Genomic DNA, 22,781 nt, shown 5'->3' with positions numbered 1-22,781 from the left:
TAAAAAAAAAAAAAAAAAAAGAGGGCTCTGTCCTTTCTGCAGGCTGCCAGCAAGTCACACACTCTCATCTGCCGCGCACACACACAGTGGTATCGGAGTGGTGACGAGGCAAACACCAGCCAACCAATGCGTCCACAGGATCCTGGGCCTTCTGTGTTGACAGCTTCCCTTTAGAAGCTCAATTTATGAGCGTTTACTCCACAGGTCGGGTGACTTTCAGACTTTGGCACCCATTTCTATTTAGATATCATGTTTGGTTCCTAGGCAACCAGCTGGCTCACTTCCCCCATCAGGGAGCCAGCTTACTCTACTAGCAGAACAGGTCAAACAGATCAATCCTGGACAAATCAGCGCTTGAGGGAACTTTAATGAAGGCAAGAAAGAAAAGAAAAAAAAAGTGGTACAAGAACAATTCAGAAGGGTTCTGTTCCAGGCAGTTTTGCCTTGTACAAGTAGAATGAAGTCATCGAGTCAGAGTTTTAAAGCTGGCATTATTTCAGGCATCAGTCCAACCCCTTCACTTTACAGTAATGAATCTGAAGCCCAGAGGTTAAATGGCTTGGTTCAAGGTCGTACATTGAGAGTAAAGCCGTAGTTAGAACCCTGGTGTCCAAATCTTCTTCTACTACAATTCTACTACCATTGGGATGTTTATAAAAAAGAAAGGGAAAGTATAAAGGGTGATTTTTCCATAAATTAAATCAACTTTAAGAACCAGACATATTTGGAGAATCAGAAACGACTCACATTGTTAGAAAGAAAGGAGGTTTTACAAGCTGGTTAAACCTGAATAATAAAAAATATCCATATGTACAATATTGTAAAAAAGAGAAGGAAGATGGCATTCGTGATTACTGAGCCGGCAGGGCCGGGGGCAGCTGCATGTTGGGGGTAGACTGCATGGGCTGCCAGCTTTCCTGGGTTTGGAGGATGCGATACAGCTGCTTCAGCTGAGCAACGATGTTATCTTTGATGTCTGGAGTCGAGATCTGCAGGCGGACACTGCCACTGTCAAAGGATCGTGTGAAATCACCAGAAAACATCTCGTAGATCATCCGAGCCACCACCGGAATAACCTGTTCAGGACACAGAGCACACAGGTATCTGCTGAGGAAAGGGTATTTTTCAACAGCAGGCGGGACTCAAGATTGAAGGAAGGACCAGTGGGGCCCTAGGAGATCCCCCCACTCTAGATATAGGGATATGCCTTCATCTCTCTGAACTATCCGACTAGGGTTTACTCTAAAAAAGTTGGTTCAAATGAAGGTCAAGAATCTAGATGTAGCAGCATATCACATATCTAAACAAATAACTGCTAATTTAGCAAGACTTTTACCCAGATTTCATCTATTGCCTAGTCTTGTTGTACAAATCCAGGGGCCAAACCCAAGTGATCGTGGTTTTACTTCCTAGAATAAGATTGTGTTCTTAAAAGTAATTGGAAGGTTTTTGTAAAAAAGCTGAAAGGGTCATACCCTGTTAGGTTTCAGCAAGACTAATGTCAGTAAGAGAATGAAAGCTAAGGTCTCCACTAAATCCGTCACCCACTTTGAGGACCTTGTATTCCCCATTGTGGACCTACTGTGCAATGTGCAAAGCTTGAGTCTGCTACTTCATCTGATGGGGTTAAAACCCACTCAGTCTGATGGGTCCTTGCTCAGGGCTCTACCTCAGACCTAGGAGCTAAAGCTTTGATTAAAAGGTAAAGAGGTATTGACACATCCTTATCTCCTTACCTGAACCAAGATGAGTTTTCTTTCCGGGGGTTTCCCGTCGGGCCATTCTTCGCCAAAGCATAAGTAGATCTCAAATGGCGGCTGCTTCTCTATCTGTCCTTTCTGGTGGGCAATGAGCTCTGCAGAAGGTGGAGAGCAACTTTGGTGTACTGGGTCATTTCATACCCACTCCATAAATACCATCCTACTATGGTAGGCACTAGCCACAACATGTGGCTATTCAATTTAATTAAAATTAGTTTCTTAGTCACATGAACATGCTCAATAGCCACAAGTGGCTAGTGGCTACCATACTGGACAACACAAATACAGAACATTTTCATCATTTCAGAGGAAACCACTGAGTTAGACTTGGGGTTCAAACCACATTGTAAAATTCACAATGCAGTTCTCTCCCTAAATTTGCCTGCTTGAATTCACCATTTGGATATTTTTCAAAGGAGAAGAGTATACATTTTGCTGATCATGATGAACAGGGTCACCTTCCAAAGTTAAGGATAAACTGGTAGCATTTGGGAGCTAATGCCAAGGCTGTTTCCCTCTTCTGCCACCAAAGGTGCTAAAAACCAACCAAAAGTAGCGTCTAAGTACATAGCATTGGAGTGGAATGACCTTCTTTGTTGCCCAGGTCACTTTCATTTCTCAGAACTAAGGTTCTTTTCGACCTTTACTTCCTCCAGAAAAAAAAAATTTTGGCTAAAATCTTTGCAGAGCCAGGAAAGCGGGGAGGAATGGAGGAAGACATATTTCCAGGGACCACTTCCCACCCATCAACCTTCTGAAAAGAGACTCACCACTAAGGAATGTTTCCAGACAAAAGAGTTTGACCTTCTTTTGCCTCTCAATCAGGTTGGGAGCAACAAGTGATGGGGCACATGGCCCCGACCAGTACACCTTGCACTGGCACAGCCTGATGGCATAAATGGCGTGACCGCTGACCTCCAGGATCAGTCCTCTGTCCATGACGTCGAGCAGCTTGCTGGTGAACAGCTTCTGCTTCTCATTGGTGATGTGCTCCGGACCTGGGAACTTGACCTGCTCCAGACTGACAGGACCGAAGAGCTCCTCCTGGTCAGGCATGGGACCCAGGTCCCCATAGAAGAGCCGGCAGCCCTGGGGGTTGCTCACGGTCAAGGTCTGCACATACTCCTTCCCACGGTACTGAAACTTGATGTCCAGGTCAGTCACTGCAAGATGAGAGAGGACAGTGAGAGTCCTGCTCTGCTGCTCTGCCCATTTATCCCTAAGACTCATAGAAGTGCATCAAGATTGAGCCACCTTTCTAGCAGCATTCAGGAAGGCCACTGCCATAGTTATCCTTCCTGCAGTAAAGGGAGACATCAACACAACCCTGAGACAGTCACGCAAAAGGCTGTCTTGAAGCAAACAGTTCAAAGGTCCATCTATCCTATCTCTGCTCAATCACCACACCCTAAGGGCTAGAATTCCTCCAAGCTAAGGTCTCAGTCCTGGTCTTCCCCTTGCATACTGAGTCTTTGTATCTATAGGCATTGGAAGGAGCTAGAAACTAAGGTATCTGGCTTGTGTCATATTTTTGTCTTGTTGTTTAAAGAAACCAGAGAAACAAGAAGAAATAAAAACTCATCTTTGTGTTTTAACAATATATCATAAAAAAGACACAGCTCACAGCAAACTAAATTTTCACTCAGCAAGTCTTCCTATGGTCTTAAGAAAGCCTCTTGGACAAAATTCTAGCATTCTCTCCCCCCCTCCCCCATGTGTAGATTGAAAGGGAGATGGAGAATTGACAGTGATTCTTTTTTTATTTTAATATATATTTTTTTAATTTTGTTAATTTATTTTAGAGAGAGAGGGGAAGGGAGAGAGGGAGAGAAACATCGACTTGTTGCACTTATTTATAAATTCATTGCATGGACACATACAATAGGGTGCCCTGACCGAGGATCAACCTTGGCATCAGGACAATGCTCTAACCAACTGAGCTACCCAGCTAGGACTACAATGGTTCTTCACTGAAATAAATTTTGCCCAATCCAGACAGAGATTTTCTCTGGACCCTAAATCCCCTCAAAATCTAAAAAACCCCTTTACTAAATCCATGGCCATTACCTCCCTATCCCACCACTGGCCTTATCCCCAAATACCCTAGCCCAGTGGTCGGCAAACTCATAGTCAACAGAGCCAAATATCAACAGTACAACGATTGAAATTTCTTGTGAGAGCCAAATTTTTAAACTTAAACTTCTTCTAACGCCACTTCTTCAAAATAGACTCGCCCAGGCCGTGGTATTTTGTGGAAGAGCCACACTCAAGGGGCCAAAGAGCCGCATGTGACTCGCAAGCCGCAGTTTGCCGACCACAGGCCCTAGCCAAACTGATAAAACCAGGACTCCCACCCACTTAAAAGGTGAATAACATGGAGCTGTAACCAATCAGAGCATCCTCATGGGCAATTAGGCATAGGCTAATGTCTCTTTATTTCTGCCCTGGTAACCCATCATCAGTTGGCCAGAAGGTACCTGTGGAAAAGGTAGCTCTTCTATACAAGGCAAAGAAACGGAAGCAGAAGGCGAGGCAGCAAGGGACTATATTAGGAGCTGAAGACCCATCAAGAAAGCCCAGGGCTCACTTACTTGGAAGAGAGCTGATCCACAGCTCTGGAGAGCTATAGAAGGGCTGTATGGGTGCCTGGGGTACTTCCATCTCCAGAGGTTCCGTTTTGGGCCACACTGCTTCAGGGCTGCAGTTGCCCACACTGCAGTTGCTTACACTACAGTTGCCCACACTGGCCGGTGCCAAGGGAGAACCTAGAACAGAAGGATGTGGCTGAGCAGGCAGGGGCACCACACATGCACAGCATGTCTGAGGCTCTAACACCTAACAAAGTCAACAGACAGAGTCAAACACTGGACTGAGATAAATGTGGCAGCCCACCACGGATCCCCACAACTAACACAACAAGAAACACCTGCTTCTGGGAAACCTAATCATATCGGTTCTCCCATAAACTCATAGTCATGAAAACCTGGGTTTGCTGAAGATTATTAACAGAGGAGTGAGTTTTCTCTGGGGTGAAATCAGTATGGGCATGTATGAGAGGTTCCCTGTTGTAAAATTTGAACCCTGCAATTAAATAGAACCTGGTTATCTTTCATGAAATGAACTTAACAGAATCAGTTTATTAGCTTTGAGTATGTGTTAATTTATCAAAATTCCATTAAAAACAAATACTTTTTCATGCATTAAACATCTGGAAGGATACTCAAGGACCCTCCAGGGAAGGAATTAAGAGGTTCAGAGACCGGGATGGAAGGAAAACCTTCCACTGATTACCTTTTTGTACCATTATGAATTTTAAATCATGTAAGTATTATTTATTCAAAAGCACCCAAATAAAGCTATTCTTAAAAGATAATTTTAAAAACCCATCTATTTCTTTGCTATTGGCCAGGTTGGCTCACTCCTAGCCTCACCTCTTAGGCATCTATTCTTCCACAATTCTTCTTCCTCTGCCCCAACAGCTCTGAAAGCACAGAGGTTAATGTTTCTTGGACCCTTTGTCTGGTTAAATCTGTGTACCCATTTTACTTTTTTGTTTTTCATATATGCCACACATCTTCCCAAAAAGGGTCCAAGGCAGCCCGCAAGTATCTCATTTGATCCATAGCAGCCAGATGGAACTAGAAAAGCAGTGAAAGCTGCTCAACTGAATGCATGTCAAGGACCATTTTAGTGGACAGTTCCAGCGAAGATGCTGCAGAGGAGCAGTTCAGTTTGTGTTCAAGCATCCTCAGGGCAGGCAATGGGAGATTCAATACCTGCCCTAGCACAGTGACCTTCCAACCTCTCAACTCATTTTTCCCGGGAAGCTGAATTTAAGAAGTCTACAAAAAAGAGAACCAAGTTGGCGACAGAGGTAAACGCCCGTTCTTGCTGCCTCCCACATCCACATCAAAATTACAACTAAAATACAGAACAGCTATCATCCAGAACCTCCAGAAAGCTGGCTGAATGGAAGTACTTCAACTAGAGAAGTAAAGAAGAAAGCACACTGAGACTGGTAGGAGGCGCAGAGGCAAAGAATGGGCTGGAGGGAGATATTTGGGAGGGAGATAGCCTCTGCGGAGGCCAGCCCCACACCACACACCCAGCCCAGGGTTCCAGAGCTGGGGAAAGAAGTCCCTACAGGAAGTAAGAACTATGGACTGTAAAAACCAGTGCGGATTGGGGCTGAGTGACACACAGGCTGCTGGAGACCCAGCTGCTCCTCTTAAAAGGCCAGCACCATGAACTGAATTACAAGCTCTCACTTCCTCTGAGCTCCAGTGCCAGGCGAGGCTCTGGGGGACCCAGACACATACAGGGAGAAACTGGACTGTCTGGCATCGGGGTTGGAACTTGGGGCAACTTTCTTCCAGATGGAAGTGCTTACAGCGGTCCTTGTTCCGGTGCTGGGACCTCCCTGGTGCAGGGCTAACTGGCAGCCATTTCAGTTTGCTCCACCCTGGTGATTCCCTGAGACCCCGCCTCACCCAATTTATAATCCCACCCAATTTATAACCCCACCCAAGCTGTGTGCAGCAGCTTTTGCATATGAATGGTCTTTCCTTCCTAGGGCTAAAAATCTGTCAGACAAGCTACAGCTGGGTCAGGGATTCCCAAATCCATCAATAAAAGGCCCAAGACCCGGCACCAGCACCAGCCTGCCTTGCTTCACAGCTGGGCCTCCTCTGGGCATTTCCAAACCCAATACAAAGAGGAGGAATCTGCAGATCTCTCTGTAGCTCCTGCTGGATGGCCCCAGGCAGTGGCTGACTTTGCACCTCCCTGGAGACCCAAGAGCCAGTGTACCCCGTGGTCAGTGTGAGACCATACCACATTACAACTCTTCACATGCATAAGCAACACATTCAAGGGCAGACTCAGGGAGTGCCAAAGCCCCACTGAAGCAAGTCCTGCTCCATAAGGGTGTGTCCTGCACAGCAGTTCTCCCACTGTAGTCACAGCTGGTCCCCACAGCCAATTGGCCTGGAGGTCAATACCTCCCAGTGACACCAACAGCAATCAAGGCTCAACTACAACAAAACTGTGCACACAGCCCACAAAGGGGTGTTCTAACAGTGTCCACCTCAGGTGATTGGGGAGGCTGAGCCATGGGCCCTATAGGACACCTACACAAGGCCACTCCCATCAACTCAAAAGAGATTTAGCAGCTACCCAATACATAGAAACAAACACAGGGAAGCAGCCAAAATGCAGAGATAAAGAAATATGTCACAAATGAAAGAAATGGAAGAAAGCAAACTACTGGATATAGAGTTCAAAACCACAATTATAAGGTTACTCAAGAATCTTCTAGAAACCTCTGAGGAACTTAGTGAGACTTTCAAGGATCTTAGTGAGAATGCCAAAAAAAAGGGGAAAAAAAAGTCAGAAATTAAGCATACACTGACTGAAATAAAGAATAATATACAGGGATTCAACAGTAGACTAGACGATCCCGAGAATCAAATCAATGATTTGAAATACAAGGAAGGACAAAACACGCAACCAGAAGAGCAAAAAGAAAAAAAAAAATCCAAAAATATGAAGACAGTGTAAGGAGCCTCTGGGACAACTTCAAGTGTACCAACATCCGAATTATGGGGGTGCCAAAAGAAGAGAGAGAGCAAGATATTGAAAACCTATTTGAAGAAATAATGACAGGAAATTTTCCCTACCTGGTGAAAGAAATAGACTTACAAGTCCAGGAAGCACAGACAACCCCAAACAAGAGGAATCCAAAGAGGACCACACCAAGACACATCATAATTAAAATGCCAAGGTCAAAACACAAAGAGAATCTTAAAAGCAGCAAGAGAAAAACTGTTAGTTACCTACAAGGGAGTACCCATAGGATTGTCAGCTGATTTCTCAACAGAAACTATACAGGCCAGAAGGGAGTGGCAAGAAATATTCAAAGTGATGAATAACAAGAACCTACAACCAAGATTATTCTACCCAGCAAAACTATCATTTAGAATTGAAGGTCAGATAAAAAGCTTCACAGTCAAGAAAAAGCTAAAGGACTTCATCACCACCAAACCAGTATTATATGAAATGCTGAAGGGTATTCTTTAAGAAGAGGAAGAAGAAGAAAAAGCTAAAGATAAAAAATATGAACAACAAAGTGACAACAAATACATATCTATCAACAATTGAATCTAAAAATCAAATGAATAAAAAATCTGATGAACAGAATAAACTGGTGAATGGAATAGAATCAGGGGCATGGAAATGGAACAGACTGATGATTCTCAGAGGTAAAGGGGTGTGGGAGGGGTGCGGGGAACAAAGATCGTATATGCATGTATGCATTACCTATGGACACAGACAATAGGGTGGTGAGGGCCTGGGGTGGGGTGGAAACCAGGTGGAGGGGAGCTATGTGGTGGTGGGGGGAGAAGAGGGACATCTATAATAATCTCAACAATAAAGATTAATTTTTTAAAAATCCACACAAAAAAGTCCCTAGCAGATCAATCCTATCAGAGCCGAGAACTGAGGGCTGTAGAAACCACAAGTTCCCATCACAGAGCCTTAGCTGAGTAGACCCTGTTCAGGAAGTGACATAAAATTTATACTGAGGGAAAGAGCAGAAGAGTCTGCCTACAATTCATGAAAATGATGCCTGCAACTTGGCCCGAAAGAAATCAGCAAAATGTATATATGTTTGGTATGTGGGACTGAGAATTAGTAAAAAATTTTAACTGGGCCAGCAGAGTTCCCTTGCCTATGACCCCTACTTGCTAACAGACCAGCAGCCTGGCCACAGGGCCTGGTCACTGCTCCCAGTGCATTGGTGGCTGAGGGGTCAGCAGGAGCAAAGTCAAAGCCCTCCTCACCCCTCTGGACCACCTATCACCCCTACTCACCATTGATGTTCAGGAAGGGAAAGGTGTCCTGGATGGGAACATGGTGCTGTGACTGATCCAGCTCATCTTCCTCATCTTCTTCATCCACATCATTATCCTTCTCATCCCAAGGAGCAGAGCCAGTGGATCCTACCAAGAAACAGACACACAGCTGCAAGTGAGCCCCTCAGGTTCCACTGCACAAGCTAGGGACAGCTAGCACAGGGGGTCTCCGGGCTCAGTGTGCACCCTCAGTGCCCTAATCAAGAAGAGTGGGAGCTGAGAGTAAATTGATCCTGGTTCCAGCTCTTCCCACAGAGCCCTGATGTAAGCTCTCTTCCCCTCCCCTATTAAGGAACTGCATATGCTACTCCCTTCTTCAGAAATCTCTTCATTTGTACTCTAACCCTCTTCCTTCACATTAGCATCCCTTTTAAGAACTTCAGGATACCAACTTCTCTCCTTTGTAAGCTTAATGTGAGAACAGACCCTTCCCTCCTGGCAGGGCCTCACCAGATTCGATGAAAACAAATCAAAATTATCTGGCTCTCCAAAAAAAAATTATCAGGCTCTTAATCACTTCTTGTTAAGGACTGGGTATATAGGAAGATCGGGTGGTATTCTCTTAGTAAAAGCACCCTACAACTAAATGGCCACTCCCCTCAACATTTATAAAGAGAACTTAACCTTTTGCACTCGGATGTCGAGTGTGACTCGACACGGTTAGCATCGGTAGCAGCTCGAGAAAAAAAGCAAGCGAGTGCAAAGGGTTAAGAGCTTTTACACGTTACATCAATTGATTCTTGCAATAGCCTTTGAACTAGGCAAGAAAGAGGAGCATCCCTATTTTACAGCTGAAAAACTGAGACTCGCTAGGTCAAATGCCTTGATTCAATGTCCCACAAGTAGCAGAGGGACAAGAACCAGCTTTAAAACGCAAACCTTCTAGGTTTTATCTCTTCTTTCTTCTAAACTACCTGGCCTCCGCCCTTAGTGTTAAGTCCCAAGAAGCTATTTTTTTCGGTAGAAATCTATGTTATACTCCCTCTACTTTCTAATGCTTTAAGCAATCAGGCTAGTACCTATTCCCCTAAATGAGCAAGAAGATTTTGCTGAGGTTACATCTTCTGTTCTCTGGGTCCCTCCTAGGGAAAGGCTTGCTTGCTTTACCAGTCTTAAACGTAAAAAGCCAGGCAATTTTCAAGTCAACCATCTCTTTAAGAGTCCAGCCTAGAACTTGACAAACGGTCCACCTTCTCCCCAGCAGCTGAGGCCTCACCTGGGTTAATGATGGAGCCCTGGGGCTGGGGGATGTCACACACTTGATATATCTTCACTGGATTCATGGGCACCTCCTTGGTGCCATCATACATCAGGTTGAATTCCCTGCTCTTGTTGAGAGCACAGCGGAGCTGGGCCTTCCATTTAGCCGGGTCAGGGTCATCCACCCCTTCCTGGTACTTCCCTGTCTCCACAGCCCAGGCCTGAGGAATAGGAAACTGCAGTGAGTGCCTTTCTGATGCCCAGAAACACTGCAAAGTCTGTTCACCCTCTCTCATACAGCAGGCACACACACACACACACACACACACACACACACACACACACACCAGGGCCCACGCAGATGACATGGAGGATCCATACTGATGCAGCAGAAGGTAGCACCCACCACAAGGCCATCACTGTGATTTATAAATATCACTTGTTCAAACCTGTTCTGAGTCATACTTCTGAGATTCTGGCTAATGTACAGGTCCCTATTTTTCTTCCTAAGATGGAAATAACCCCTGCATTTTTATGGTAATTTACGAGTCCCTTCCCATACATTCTTCAATTTTCACAACAATCCTTTCGAGGCAAGCAAGACTGGGTTCATCCCCATTTTACTGAAGGGGAATCTAAATCCCAAGGAGATTGTGTTACTTGCTCAAGACCACACATGCAATTGATGGTAGCAGAACCTGAAGACAGGTCTTCCAATTCCCAGTCAGAAGGGGCAGGATGAAAATGGGGGAGGAGATAGACCTGGGTTCAAATCATGACCCCACCATGTACTAGCTGTGTGATTTCAGCAAGCTACTTAGCCCCTCAGAGATTCAGCTTCTGCATCTACAACATGAGAGTCAACTCCCTTACAGAGCTGCCGAGAAGTAAATAACATAATGGACCTAGGGTGTGGGTCAGGCATCCACTTAATGCTAGTGCCCCCACCCCTATCCCACCATCCTGTCAAAGGCCAGTCAGAGCTTTGGATCTGTGAAAGCAACCTCACTTTTCTCCTAACTTCCAAGGCTCTCCCTTAGCATTCTGCAAACAGATACACAGATAAAAATGACCAAGCAGCTTCCCACAGCCCCCTTTTCTCAAACCCTAAGCACGAAGATTGCTCTTCTGAGTGGGGCTTCCAGGAACCAGCCTCTTCCTCCATGGCCAGCCACCACCAGATACAGCAAACCCAATTTCAAACCAGCTGGTCAGGCAGGGCAGGCCCATCCCCGCTCTGTGCCAACTCGAATGTTGGTGCTGGTTTACAGATGTTTCCCTATCCCTATTGTATCATTATTTAATTTTAAATTAAGTGCTCATTTACTTTTTCGGACCAGTTTTCTCTCTGCCTCTTGTCTCTACACCTGACATAACTGAGCCGGGTGGGAGACATCTCCAGGATGGCTCTCCTTTAAGCTGTGAGCCCACCTTTCCTGGTCCAATCTCAGCAAGATCTTGACAGGCCCACGGTAGAGACTGAATTTCACTTCTGACTTGCAGCTTATAGTCAGGAAACAAAGGATGAATTCACTTATTGGTGTCTTGGGGGTGCAGTAACAAAAGTTACTCACGAGCTGGAAGACTGTGCAGCACAGGGAAGTTGGTCTGGGGATGGGGTGCAGGCTCGCAAGTTACCAACCACATCACACCCCTGCCCACAGCAGCTTCCCACCTACTTCTGGCTAAGTCAGCTCTGGTTTCACTTAACATTTGTAACATGCCAGGTGATTAAAACTTGTTTTCAGTTAAGTAAAATTACTCTTGTATCGCAACAAATTTTTTTATTTTAATGTAATTTTCAATTTTTAAAATTTTAAATTATTTTTCAATTACAGTTGAGGTATAATATTATATTAGTTTCAGGTGTACAACATAGTAATTAGACATTTATATAATTCATGAAGTGATCCCCTTGATAAGCATAATACCCACCCAACACCATACATAGTTATTTCAATATTACTGACTATATCCCCTATGCTGTTTTTTATTTATAGAAAAGATATTTGCATAATGAAAACATAATTAAATCACCTTTTAATTATTAAGCAGAGGCATGGATAGGACAAAATATGTCAATATCAAAAGAAAAACTTGCTAAGGGGCCTCTACACCCATCCTACAGACTATGCGAGGAGCCTGCTGACACTCAGTAGTCCTGCCCTGGTCTGAAGAGCCATTCCCAGGCCCAAATACCTTTCTTCCTAGCAAGAACCCTGAGCGAATGAAGAGGAAGAGTCAATTGCTGACACTTGGGAGCTTTTGGAATAACTCACAAGAGTTTGGCCAACTTTACCCAGGATCCTTTGGAATGTGAATTGAGTACCTTGGACCAGTGGGAAAGAATAAATGACCTCAACCATCAGAGACGTGCCCCAGCAAGAGAAATGACTATGCCTGTGAAGTTTGGGCACCCCCATCATAAACACTGTTGCATCAGCGTTTTGGATTTGGGGTATTCCTCATGTCAAAAGAGAAACCAGAACAAAACATAAAAGCCAACAGAGTCTGAGAGAATGGAAAACGTTTCAAGTCAAATGGTAAGGCTCTTTACCTTAAAAATGGTATTTTCCTCCTCCTGTTGGGGGCTATGCCGGGTGGCATGTTTCCAGGGAATCTGGAAGCGTTTGGAGTCCCTGTGCAGCCAGATGAGCCCAGGGTACAGGCCACTATCCACCTGGGCCACCAGCCAGGGCTTCAGCCTAACTCTGCGGGGGTGGAGGGCCATGATCTGGGTGGGGGAGGGGGAAGAAATGGGGAGAACAGGAGAATTAGGCCAGTTGCTGGGAACTTTTCCCAGTCACTGTTCCCTTATGATAGAGCTACAGTTTCATTAGATTACAGCAAAGAAACTAAATATGGGAATAAACTGTGCCAGGTGGGGAAGAAAAGAAAAGAGGTTAAAGGGTTCTTTTGATTCTTATTCCAAAGCCATTTATACTTCATGCTCTAGCCAAATCAGACTTATCGTGTAAGCAGATCACATTTCTTCTATTTAAATCCTGGAGCAGAAAAATGAAAAGATGATGTCATCTCTGCTGGAACACAGTCCTTCCTGACGTACCAAGGGCTTTGGAAGAGAAAGAAAATTACTCTTTTCTTTTTAATATGTTTTTATTGATTTAAGAGAGAGGGAGAGAGAGATAGAAACATCAATGAGATAATTATTGACCAGCTGCCTCCTGCATGCCCCCCATTGGAGATCGAGCCCACAATCCGGGCATGTGCCCTAACCAGGAATCGAACCGTGACCTCCTGGTTCCTAGGTCAACCACTAAGCCACACCAGCCGGGCGAAAATTATTCTTTTCAAACTCGTCTCAGGAGACAGAAGAAAAATTGTTATGGAAACAATAAGGATATGGGCACGAACCTGAAGCATGCTCTCTTTTTAGACAGACAGCTAGAGATGAATTGGAATATTTTAGTAAGAAATGATACCTTCGTGGCTGGGGGTGGAGAGGGGAGGAGGGGGTCCCAGTTCCAAAGTCCTCACTTACATAGAGCAGGTAGTATATCCACCAGGATCTGAAGAGCTGGGCTTTGAATCAGCTGTCCTTTCTCTGGGCCACCCAAAGATTCTGTACAGAAAAAAAAAAAGGGGAGGACTGACTTGGTTATCCACAGAATAATCTAGTGCATGGAAAAGGATGTGGGAACGCTGGAGACATAGGCTCTGAGGACCCTGCCCTGCAGCTGAGTCTGCTCAAGCTCAGAAACCCTAGAATAATCAAATACCACCGTTCCTAAGCCTAGAGCACTACGGACAGGGCCTGTCCTGCTAGGATGGCCTCCTTACGTGGGTCTGCTTATTTCCCAGAGGCTGGAGTGAGCTGGTTGGTTGCAGGAGCCAGCCTGGGTAAAGTCTGCAATTAAACCTCATAAAAATACCCAGACATAGCAGATAGCACTGGAGGCAGCCCGCACTCACAACAGGAAACAAAGGTTTGCCTAGATTGTGTGCCCAGAGGAAAAGCTAGTCACTGAAGAATTGTTTGCCTGGAATGCTGTACTTAGATTTTTATTATTTATTTTTTGGTGTTCTTATTTTACTTTGTTTTTACTTAAGGTGAGAAAGAAACACCTAAAAAATAACATTCATTCAACAAATAGTTGGTCATCAGCTATTGAGTATCAAGCACTATGCTAGTTACTAAGCACTAAAGCTCCATGTTTTCATCAGACTCCTTCCTAAAGAAATCCACATTAGAACTGCTCAAGCCCCATAAAGCCCTGAGGAGGAAAGGAAGAAAGACCCCTACCTGGATCACAGTTCAGAAACCAAATCAGTTGAGTCTGCGAAAGGCTCCCATTCAGAGGCCCTTAGCTGAGGGGCTGGACCCCAACTCCACTTCTCTCCCCAGCTAGACTTCCATCCAATGGGGGAAAACCCAACGCCAACTCAGCCCTGGCACTTTAAGAGCAAGGCAAGACCTGCTCTTACCTGAGCCTTCTGACCCAATTACCATCTCCTGCAACTGAAACCTTCCCCCTGGGGAGCACAGCTCAGTGGGTAGGTGAGGTTGGTTGGCATGCAGAATTCAAGTGCCCCCCACCCCCCACCCCCCCTGGTCTTGGCCTCGGTTTAGGTTGTTTTGCAGGGCAGCAACGCAAGCCATCAAAGCCCGGAGACCATTACCTTATAAGGAGGAGGAAACATTCTCCCAAGGGCAAGTTCTACTTTCTCCTCAGTCCTAGCCTACTGGGAGGGGGAGGGGCAAGGGAAGGATGAAAAGAATAGAAAAATGGGCAGCCAACCAGTCCACCTAGCGGGGGGCTTTTGAGAATGTATATTGCAAAGCACCCAAGTCCTGTGTCTGGGCCTGTCTGACACATGAAATCGACCTGTTGATGGATCATGGACTTAGAAGAGAAGTGTTTATTCTAGTTGATCCACAGCCCATGAAGAAAAAATGAAGGCAACCAGGCCAACACAAGGAACTGCACATAGTGATGGGGAAGAAGCAGCCACCCATAGAGACCGATGATTAAGATCTAGAGCCCTGGTTCTCAGCGTTCTCCCGAGATGGCCATACCCAGGAGCAACCCGCCCCAGCCTGCCCTCCTCCACCTTCTGAAAGTCAGCCAAGATCTCCCCCACCTGCCGCCCAGTAACTAAGACTCTGAAAACAGGCAGAGAGGGGAAAAAATGGAAGCAACCAAATAACAGAGGAGAATGGCTAATTACATGTTCACAGGCTGCAATATTAAGCAGCTATTAACAACGGGGCAGCTGAATAATTTTTATTGGATTCGGGAAGATGTTTACAATATGAAGTTAAGGGCGAAAATGCAGCATGTACTATTGACTGCCCAGTAGAATCTCCATCTTGTAACAACATGCATGTGGATCCGTGTACAGGCACACACAGAATTTTCAAAGGGGAATGAAAGAATACACCAATGCAGCAAGACATTCGCAGTGGTTACCTGGTGACAGGATCATGAGTGAATTTTATACTTGCCTATATACTTTTATATATGATTCATCTTTTCCTGCAATGACATGTTTCAATGTATACTTTTTTTAAAAAAAACTACGAGTAGTATTCTTTTTAACCACAGGAAGCTAAGACATTTCTTGGCCACTGTCCATGCCCCACCTAAGCATCTCTAAAATCCTGATGCCCCCTCTGTGACATATAATTCTTATTGTTCAAAAAGTGAACTCCTGTTCACATGGAGGAAGCCTAAAAGGCCAGTAACTTGGTCTAAGCAAGCTTCCAAAGAACATGGCATCCATGAAAGAGAAAAATAAAAGAACGATAGGACAGGTGAAGTACTGAGGAAGAAATTGTTAAAAAAAATAATAATAATATGAAGTGATATGAAAAAGTAGCAAATAAAGTTTCAAAACATAATAGAGAACCGAAATACATAAATATGTCACAATATATATTTATATACTGTATTTGAGGCCCCTAGAACCATAAGAAATGCAAAAAAAAATTCACTGTTAATAACTCATTCTTGAATTGCCCCCTTAAAAATCAAATTGATCCCCCGTGGGGCGTGTGCCCCACGTTGGGAACCACTGGTATAGAAGATGATGGCCTTCAACTGATGAGACCATGGTAACAACAACCCTTTATATCTCCACAGGCTTTACAGTTTTTACGTGTATTTTTACTTAATGTGTCTGATTCCATCCTCATGATCTGGAAGTGGTATTATTCTCATCCCCATTTGTAGCCGGGTTAACTGAGACACAGAAAAGTTAAGTGCTTTATCTGGGGCCTGGATCCAGCACCCCTGAATCAATGTGCTGTACCAAGTCCTGCCACTGCACCCCGCCATCCAAATCTCTCCCTTCTTCTACACACTAAACACCAACAAAGACGCCAGCAGCACGGAGAGCCAATGAAGTGGCTGGGAGAAGACTGCATGACCCCCCTCTTCAAACACACCTAAACCAGAGTTCTCTTTCCAATCACCCTCACCACCCAAAATCCCAGTGCCCACAGAACCACCTCGGCCTCGTTGAACTCAGCCCTGCTATCTCTAGCTGCCATTCCAGCGAAACTCAAGGCCTGTGTCTCCAACATGTATTGAACCAGCCAAAGAGCAAAAATGCTAACCTACCCCCTCCCTTCACACTGGGCACTGAGCAGGCACATTTTCAACCTCCCCCAGGCACTAACCATGCTCTCTCCTACCCCCGTTCCAGGGGGCAGGTCCTCTATAAACACCCCACTGCCACTTCTGCAGCTCCTGCCCAGACAAGTTTCCGGGGGCACAGCTACCCCAAAGCTGAGATTTGGCCGTCAGAGTGTTTTCCGCAGATTAAAACACACCGCTATTTCTTGCAGACAGGCCTGGGTGGTGGTCCTGTTTTTCCCCTGCCTCCCGGAGGGAACTGAAATGCCAACTTCCAGGTTCCCAGTCAGTCCTCCCTTTAGTTCAGCCCTGCTCAGGGGTAAATTCTGGGTCGATAGCCATATTTCCCGCGCCCTTCTTCTCTGCTGGACTGAATTTGGGGGCCGGCGAGGGGGAAGTGCAGGGTACTGGGTGCCGCTGCCCTGCATACGTTAGACATATGTTTAACCCTAAAGGACTATCCGGGCTCCCCACCCGCCTTCACCAGCGGACTCGAGCGCCTTCTCCCTCTCCCTTCCCAGGCTTCCACTTTTGACATCCATCAAGAGCAGGGTTGGGGCAGGGATGACCCCTTTACCACCGAGCAGGCTCCCTGTGAAGTGTGGCACCTCAGGCCTCCCTTCCAGCCAGGCCGGGGAGACTTTCCACATTTCTCCACACCGCCAGCCCTCCAGCCCCGACGGGAAGAGGCCTCACCCCCCAGCAACCACGCCCGGCGCCACCCTCCCAGCACCTCGCTTGTCTACTTGGAAATCCACTGGTGTCTCCCAGGGTGGGGGCCGGACTGTGCTAAACAAATCCAGGGAGAGAAAACAAACTGGCTAAAGCTCCTGGCCTCCCCCCCACCCCCAATTTCCCCAAACACCCACCAGCACCAAAAGGCCCGCGGGCCTGGGAATTCCCCTCTTGGGAAATACAGAGGCCGGCGGCCCAGCGATCCTGCAAAGGGTGGAGGCTCCTCAGCTCCATCCGACGGTGGGTGGTAGGAGCCGAGGGCGGGTGGGGCGGGGAGGGAAAGGGAGTCGACGGAGTGTGGGGTCGGGAGCGCCCAGCGCTGCGGGGCTAGGGCACCCCAAAAGCTACCAGGAGAAGGGCGACAGTCAACCCCACAGGGTATCCCTCCCAAAAAATACAGATGTCCCCAAGTTTTCCTAACCCCACAAACTCAGGAGCGGACCTTTCTCCACCAGCGGGCGTGTCCCTCCCAACCACCACCACCCCCAGATTCGCCTCCAGAAGTTGGCGTCCCCACCTTTCCCCAATCCGGCTACCAGAAGCGGACGTCCCTCCGAACCATGTCCCCAGCTAAGATCACCAGTCGCCACCGCGCTCCTCGACAGGTTGGGCAGGTAACACCGGGCTCGGCGCAGGTCGGGAGTGCGGGCTCGGCTCCGGGTCCCGCACTGGCGCTCACCTGCTCCGCCCAGGTGCGCCCAGCTCACGTCAGCGCCTCACCCCAGACGCCGCAGCCACCGCCGCCACCTGGCCACGCCTCCCAGGTGTGGCCACGCCCCCCGCGCTCCGGATTGGCGGGTCGCGAGGAATATGAAACTCTGTGCTGGCGGGCGGCCCCGCCCCGCTTCTTACCCGCACCGAGAAAATGTGCAGATTCGGGCGCACACCTCGTGCCCACGGGGGCTGGTGGTCCAGGGAACTGGAAGCGACGGGGAGGTCAGATCTAAGTCCAGAGGGGGCCACCCCGCCTTCATGCCCCATAAGGACGCTGTTGTGTGGAGACTGTTAACCCCAGATAAAGGTTTTAGCGATTCTGGGTGGCCCGGCTCCCCGTGGGCCTGTGGAAGCAGGATGTGGGGAAGGGACTCTGGGGCTCTTCCAGAGCAGGAATTCCGCCTTGACTCCGCCTCTTACCTGGGTGACCCTGGCTGAGTTACTGCGTTTCAGTTTTCCTCATCTATTCAGTCACTCTCCGGTAAAGACGAAAAGGTTGGCGTCTGGAGATTCGCACCCCAATGGTTTATCTCATTTCAAAGTATTGGGATTCAAACCCCAACTCCCTCGGTTACTACAGGCTTGGGAAAGTTTCTAAGCTACCCAGACCCCAGTTTCTTATCTGAGCTGGAACAAGGTAAATCATAGCTCCCTGCTCAAAGGGTATTGTGGGGATTCAGTAAGTTACTTCAATATAAAGTGATCGGAACAGTATTTGGCACTCATCGAGCGCTATATAAATACTTGCCATGTTTATTAGTGTATAAGGATAAAAAGTACCATACAGGCAGAGCAAGATGAAATCTTTCGCAGAACAAGATGAAATCTCCAGTTATTGCCTGAAATTCAAGGCCTGTAGATCCCATAACAGGCACTTGATGAGAGAACCCCAGTCCAGACAGAATACGTGCTTACAGTGAGCTGTGCACCAGTGCACGAGACCCCGACTGCACTGGGCTGTCATCAGTAAGAACGGGCATAAGCAGAGTACTTAGGTGTTGGAGTTTAAAGCACTGAGTGAGAGACCATGGAGGGGGAGTATTATGGTTGAATAGTGTCCCCCTAAATTCAAATGTTGAAGTCCCATAACCTCCAGTATCTCAGAATGTGACCTTACTTGGAGAAAGGGTCCTTACAGAGCTCATCAAGTGAAAATGGGGTCCTTTGGGTGGATTCTGCTCAAACATGACTGGTCCTTATAAAAAAGGGAAATTTGGACATAGAGACAGGCACAGGGAGAAGATGGCGTCTACACGCCAACGAGAGGCCTGGAACAGATCCTTCCCTCAAAGCCCTCAGAAGGAACCAACCTTACAGACACTTTGATTTTGAACTTCTAGCCTCAGGAACTGGGAGACAATAAGTTTCTGTTGTGTGAGCCACCCAGTCTCTGGTATGTTGGTTCAGTAGACCTAGCGGCCTAATGCAGGTAGGCTGGAGAGCTCCAGATTCGTAATCATGTGGACTTGATCCCCAGTCCCAATTAAGCTTAGGGACACAGCCAACAAAAGCCTAGGAAGGCAGCAAGCCCCAAGCCTGACTCAGCCAGCTGCTGTCTCAGCCGCTGCGTGTGACCAGCTCTGCCTTCATGCAGGGGAAGGGCTATCTCATCAGCACAGCCAGATCTTTATGACGGATGAGCTCACTGGACAAGCAGCATCTTCCTTATAGCCCAAGGCTAGGCTCCAGAGACCGAGCAAACAGTCCACTGCAGGTGTGTGTTAGGATCAGAGAGGGCCACCAGGAGGGTGTCATTTAAGGGGAGATAAGTGCCCAGTCACACCCTAGCCTGTTTGGCTCAGTGGATGGAGTGTCAGCCTGTGGACTGAAGGGTCCCAGTTCTATTCCGGTCAAGAGCACCTACCTCAGTTGCAAGCTCAATCCCTGGCCCTGGTTAGGGTGTGTGCAGGAGGCAACCAATAAATGTGTCTCTATCAGCTCTTTTTCTCTCCCCCTCCCTTCCACTATCTCTAAAAATCAATGGGAAAACAAAATAAATTAAAAAGCCCAATGGCATAAAAGTATAATAAAAGTGTAATATGCTAATTAGACCGGACGTCCTTCCCGACCTTCGGGACATAGCCAGGGCTGTGAGGGAAGCTCGGGTCCTGGGTGCCAGAGGGAAGCCAGTGCTGGCAGCCAGGGGAAGGAAAGCCTACTCTTGCATGAATTTCGTGCACCGGTCCGCTAGTAAAAGTATAAGCCCACATGCAGGCATTCACTTTTGCACTAGCTGAGATCTCCACAACTAAGGTGATTTCTTAAAGCTCTTTAGAAGACTCGTATTTTAGAATCAGAACATTCAAGCTGGGAGAGCCCCGCCAGTCCTCTAGTCTGAGGGTGAAACTGGCTTAGAGATATTTGTTTGACCCACACAGTATTTTACACACCAGGAGACTTCACAGAAACGTCTGGATTCTCGGCAGCTCTTGAAGAATCAAACGCTCTCAACACCCTGGGCCCGCAGTTCCACCTGGCAATGGCTGCCCATGGAGAGGGGCCTACTCATTACCGCTGGTACAACCCCACCCTCTTGGGTTCACGCATTTACTTTAATTGCCTGACCCTGTAGGCATATGAGGTTGCAACCTCTAGTCCAAATCCCCCCTTTTTATAAGTGAGAAAACTGAGGCCCAGAGAGGTCAAGTGATTTGCTCAAGGTCAGATAGCAAATTAGCTACAAAGCCAAGACTAGAACCCAAGCCCAGGGCTGTTTCCACTTGGACCTGGCTCAGCACCCCAGCCAGAGTCTATTCTGATTAGAACTGCACTGGTTGTTAATTTTTTTTCATCACCAGGGTATGTAGGCATTTTTGATGCTATATGGAACAAAACTAAGTCCCAAGACTTGTGTCACTCTACTGAAGAGCCAATGAAAAGGGAGGAAGCAGGAGGAAGTAAGGTAGAGACCAGAAGGAACTTCCTGACTCTTTGAATGGTGAGATCTGGCTTGGTCTAGGGAATGAACCTCTCCAAGGCTCTGGAGAAATCAGTTCTTTTATGCTCTTGAAGGACTCTCTTAGGATTCAGATGTCCCCGGTGTGGCTTGGGCCTGGGATGTCCCCATTGTCTGTCCATCAGATGGGGCAATGCTGACTCACTCCTGAGTGTGAGTTTCAGGCAGTGGGATGTATGTTTCAGCACATGGGGCTCTGATTCACAACTACATGGAACGGGGAATTCCCCTCTCCTGCTCCCAGGCAGTTCTGACTTGGTGAGGAGGGGTCTCTTTCATCACTCAGAGGCTTTAACCTCTACAATATCAATCCTGTGACAGTAAGGTCATGTGGCCCAAATCCTACTCTTCTTAGTAGAGCAGAGGACATGGCAACTGGGGAGCTCTCAGTGGCTCAGTACAGTGGAGAGCTTAAGGTCGCTGGAGTCAGTGATAGCAGCTACTCTCTGAGGCGGGGCTGCAGGCTGCTGGGGCTGCTGAAGATGCAGTGGGGACCTCCAGCTAAACAATCCAATTCTGTGCACTCAGGGTCACTCAGACCCCAGCCAGCCTTCTGCGAGGCATTCTGGAGCCCAACTGGTCTACCCCAAATCCTTTCTCCATCTTGGTTTCTCTCTGGCTCCATCCAACTGCTTTAAGGTGCCACAGTACAGATGAGCCCAACACATTGCCTAGCCTAAACTTTAACGCACATTGGTTATTGCCCCTTCCTCTGCCCCCATACCCTCCATAGATTCTATCCCAGAATGCAATCCAAAACCTTGAATTATCACTAATTCTGCAGCAGAAGCTGCACCAGAAATAAATTCATAAATAAATTTCACTTTCCAACTCAGGCACTGCAATAGACTTCGGTTCGGCACTTTAGGAGAATTCCCCACTAGGTATTCAGCCTCTATTTTTAAAAAATATATTTTTATTTATTTCAGAGAGGAAGGGACGGGAGAGAGAGAAACATCAATGATGAGAGAGAATCATTGATCAGCTGCCTCCTGCACGCCCCCTACTGGTGATTGAGCCTGCAACCTGGGCATGTGCCCTTGACTGGAATCGAACCCAGACCCTTCAGTCCAAAGGCCGATGCTCTCTCCACTGAGCCAAACCAGCTAGGGCTCAGCCTCTATTCTTTTTTTTTTTTTTTTTTTTTTTAAATATATTTTTATTGATTTTTTACAGAGAGGAAGGGAGAGGGATAGAGAGCTAGAAACATCGATGAGAGAGAAACATCGACCAGCTGCCTACTGCACACCCCCCACCGGGGATGTGCCCGCAACCAATGTACATGCCCCTGACCGGAATCGAACCTGGGACCCCCGAGTCCGCAGACCGACGCTCTATCCACTGAGCCAAACCAGCTAGGGCTCAGCCTCTATTCTTAAGCCAAGCTTCGCACTGGCAAATGTTCTCAAAGAAACAGCTTTCTTTATTCCAAACTTGGATCTAGGTGGGAAGAGGAAGAGGAAGAACTAGACCCAGTAAATCACTTGGAAGGAAGCCGCCCACCCCTCCTCACCCTTACTCCCGGGGCACCCTCCCTTTATTCTTTCTTTCCTTCGGTGTCAATCTGAGGCTCCACTTCCATCTCCCCTGGCAAAGGAAGCTTCCATTGGCCCTACAGACAACGGAGCCCACTAAGAAACTACAACTGTCATGCATGTGGGACTTCACAACTCTGATGTCAACTCTGCTGCCCTGTTGGGACAGACCAGTGCCCTGATTCTGACTTCATGGTCAGCACCAACCCACCTACCCAGTGACTGCATGCTGCTGTGAAGTGGGGTTGTGGATATGAAAGCTCTCTGACATTGGTCAAGTGCTTTGCCGACTGGGGAGATCATCCCTAGTGTTATCTGCTCTTTGTTTCCTCATGTAAATTCTTCTCTCCTGGCCTCCCGTCAAGTCT

At 47.1% G+C, this 22,781-nt stretch overlaps 1 protein-coding gene across 2 annotated transcripts; it reads right to left on the bottom strand.

The window, feature by feature from the left end:
- Positions 1-349: 349 nt before the first annotated feature.
- IRF6 (interferon regulatory factor 6) lies at positions 350-17,926 on the bottom strand. 2 transcript variants are annotated; one of them, XM_008146006.3, is made up of 9 exons: positions 17,726-17,926; positions 13,377-13,457; positions 12,432-12,608; positions 9,891-10,095; positions 8,633-8,761; positions 4,352-4,525; positions 2,531-2,923; positions 1,737-1,855; positions 350-1,076 (listed from the first exon to the last, which is right to left on the bottom strand). In XM_008146006.3, the coding sequence occupies exons 3-9, from the start codon at positions 12,603-12,605 to the stop codon at positions 852-854; spliced, it is 1,419 nt and encodes a 472-aa protein (XP_008144228.1). In that variant the 5' UTR covers positions 12,606-12,608; positions 13,377-13,457; positions 17,726-17,926; the 3' UTR covers positions 350-851. The 2 variants fall into 2 exon arrangements, with proteins under 2 accessions (XP_008144228.1, XP_054567982.1); XM_054712007.1 differs by having other exon boundaries at positions 17,745-17,926.
- Positions 17,927-22,781: the final 4,855 nt, after the last annotated feature.

The sequence above is a fragment of the Eptesicus fuscus genome, chromosome 22 (assembly GCF_027574615.1).
Source record: "Eptesicus fuscus isolate TK198812 chromosome 22, DD_ASM_mEF_20220401, whole genome shotgun sequence".
Classification (NCBI taxonomy): domain Eukaryota; kingdom Metazoa; phylum Chordata; class Mammalia; order Chiroptera; family Vespertilionidae; genus Eptesicus; species Eptesicus fuscus.
Note: the sequence above shows the minus strand (reverse complement) of the source record. Positions and strands in the feature narration are given on the sequence as shown.

Excerpts from the sequence above, each read along its gene's own strand:
- IRF6 (XM_008146006.3), bottom strand. The coding sequence starts at position 12,605 with ATGGCCCTCCACCCCCGCAGAGTTAGGCTGAAGCCCTGGCTGGTGGCC. Across the intron at positions 2,924-4,351 it reads GTGGATCAGCTCTCTTCCAA|TGACTGACCTGGACATCAAG; the intron begins GTAAGTGAGCCC and ends CTCATCTTGCAG. Across the intron at positions 1,856-2,530 it reads TCTGGAAACATTCCTTAGTG|AGCTCATTGCCCACCAGAAA; the intron begins GTGAGTCTCTTT and ends CACCTTCTGCAG.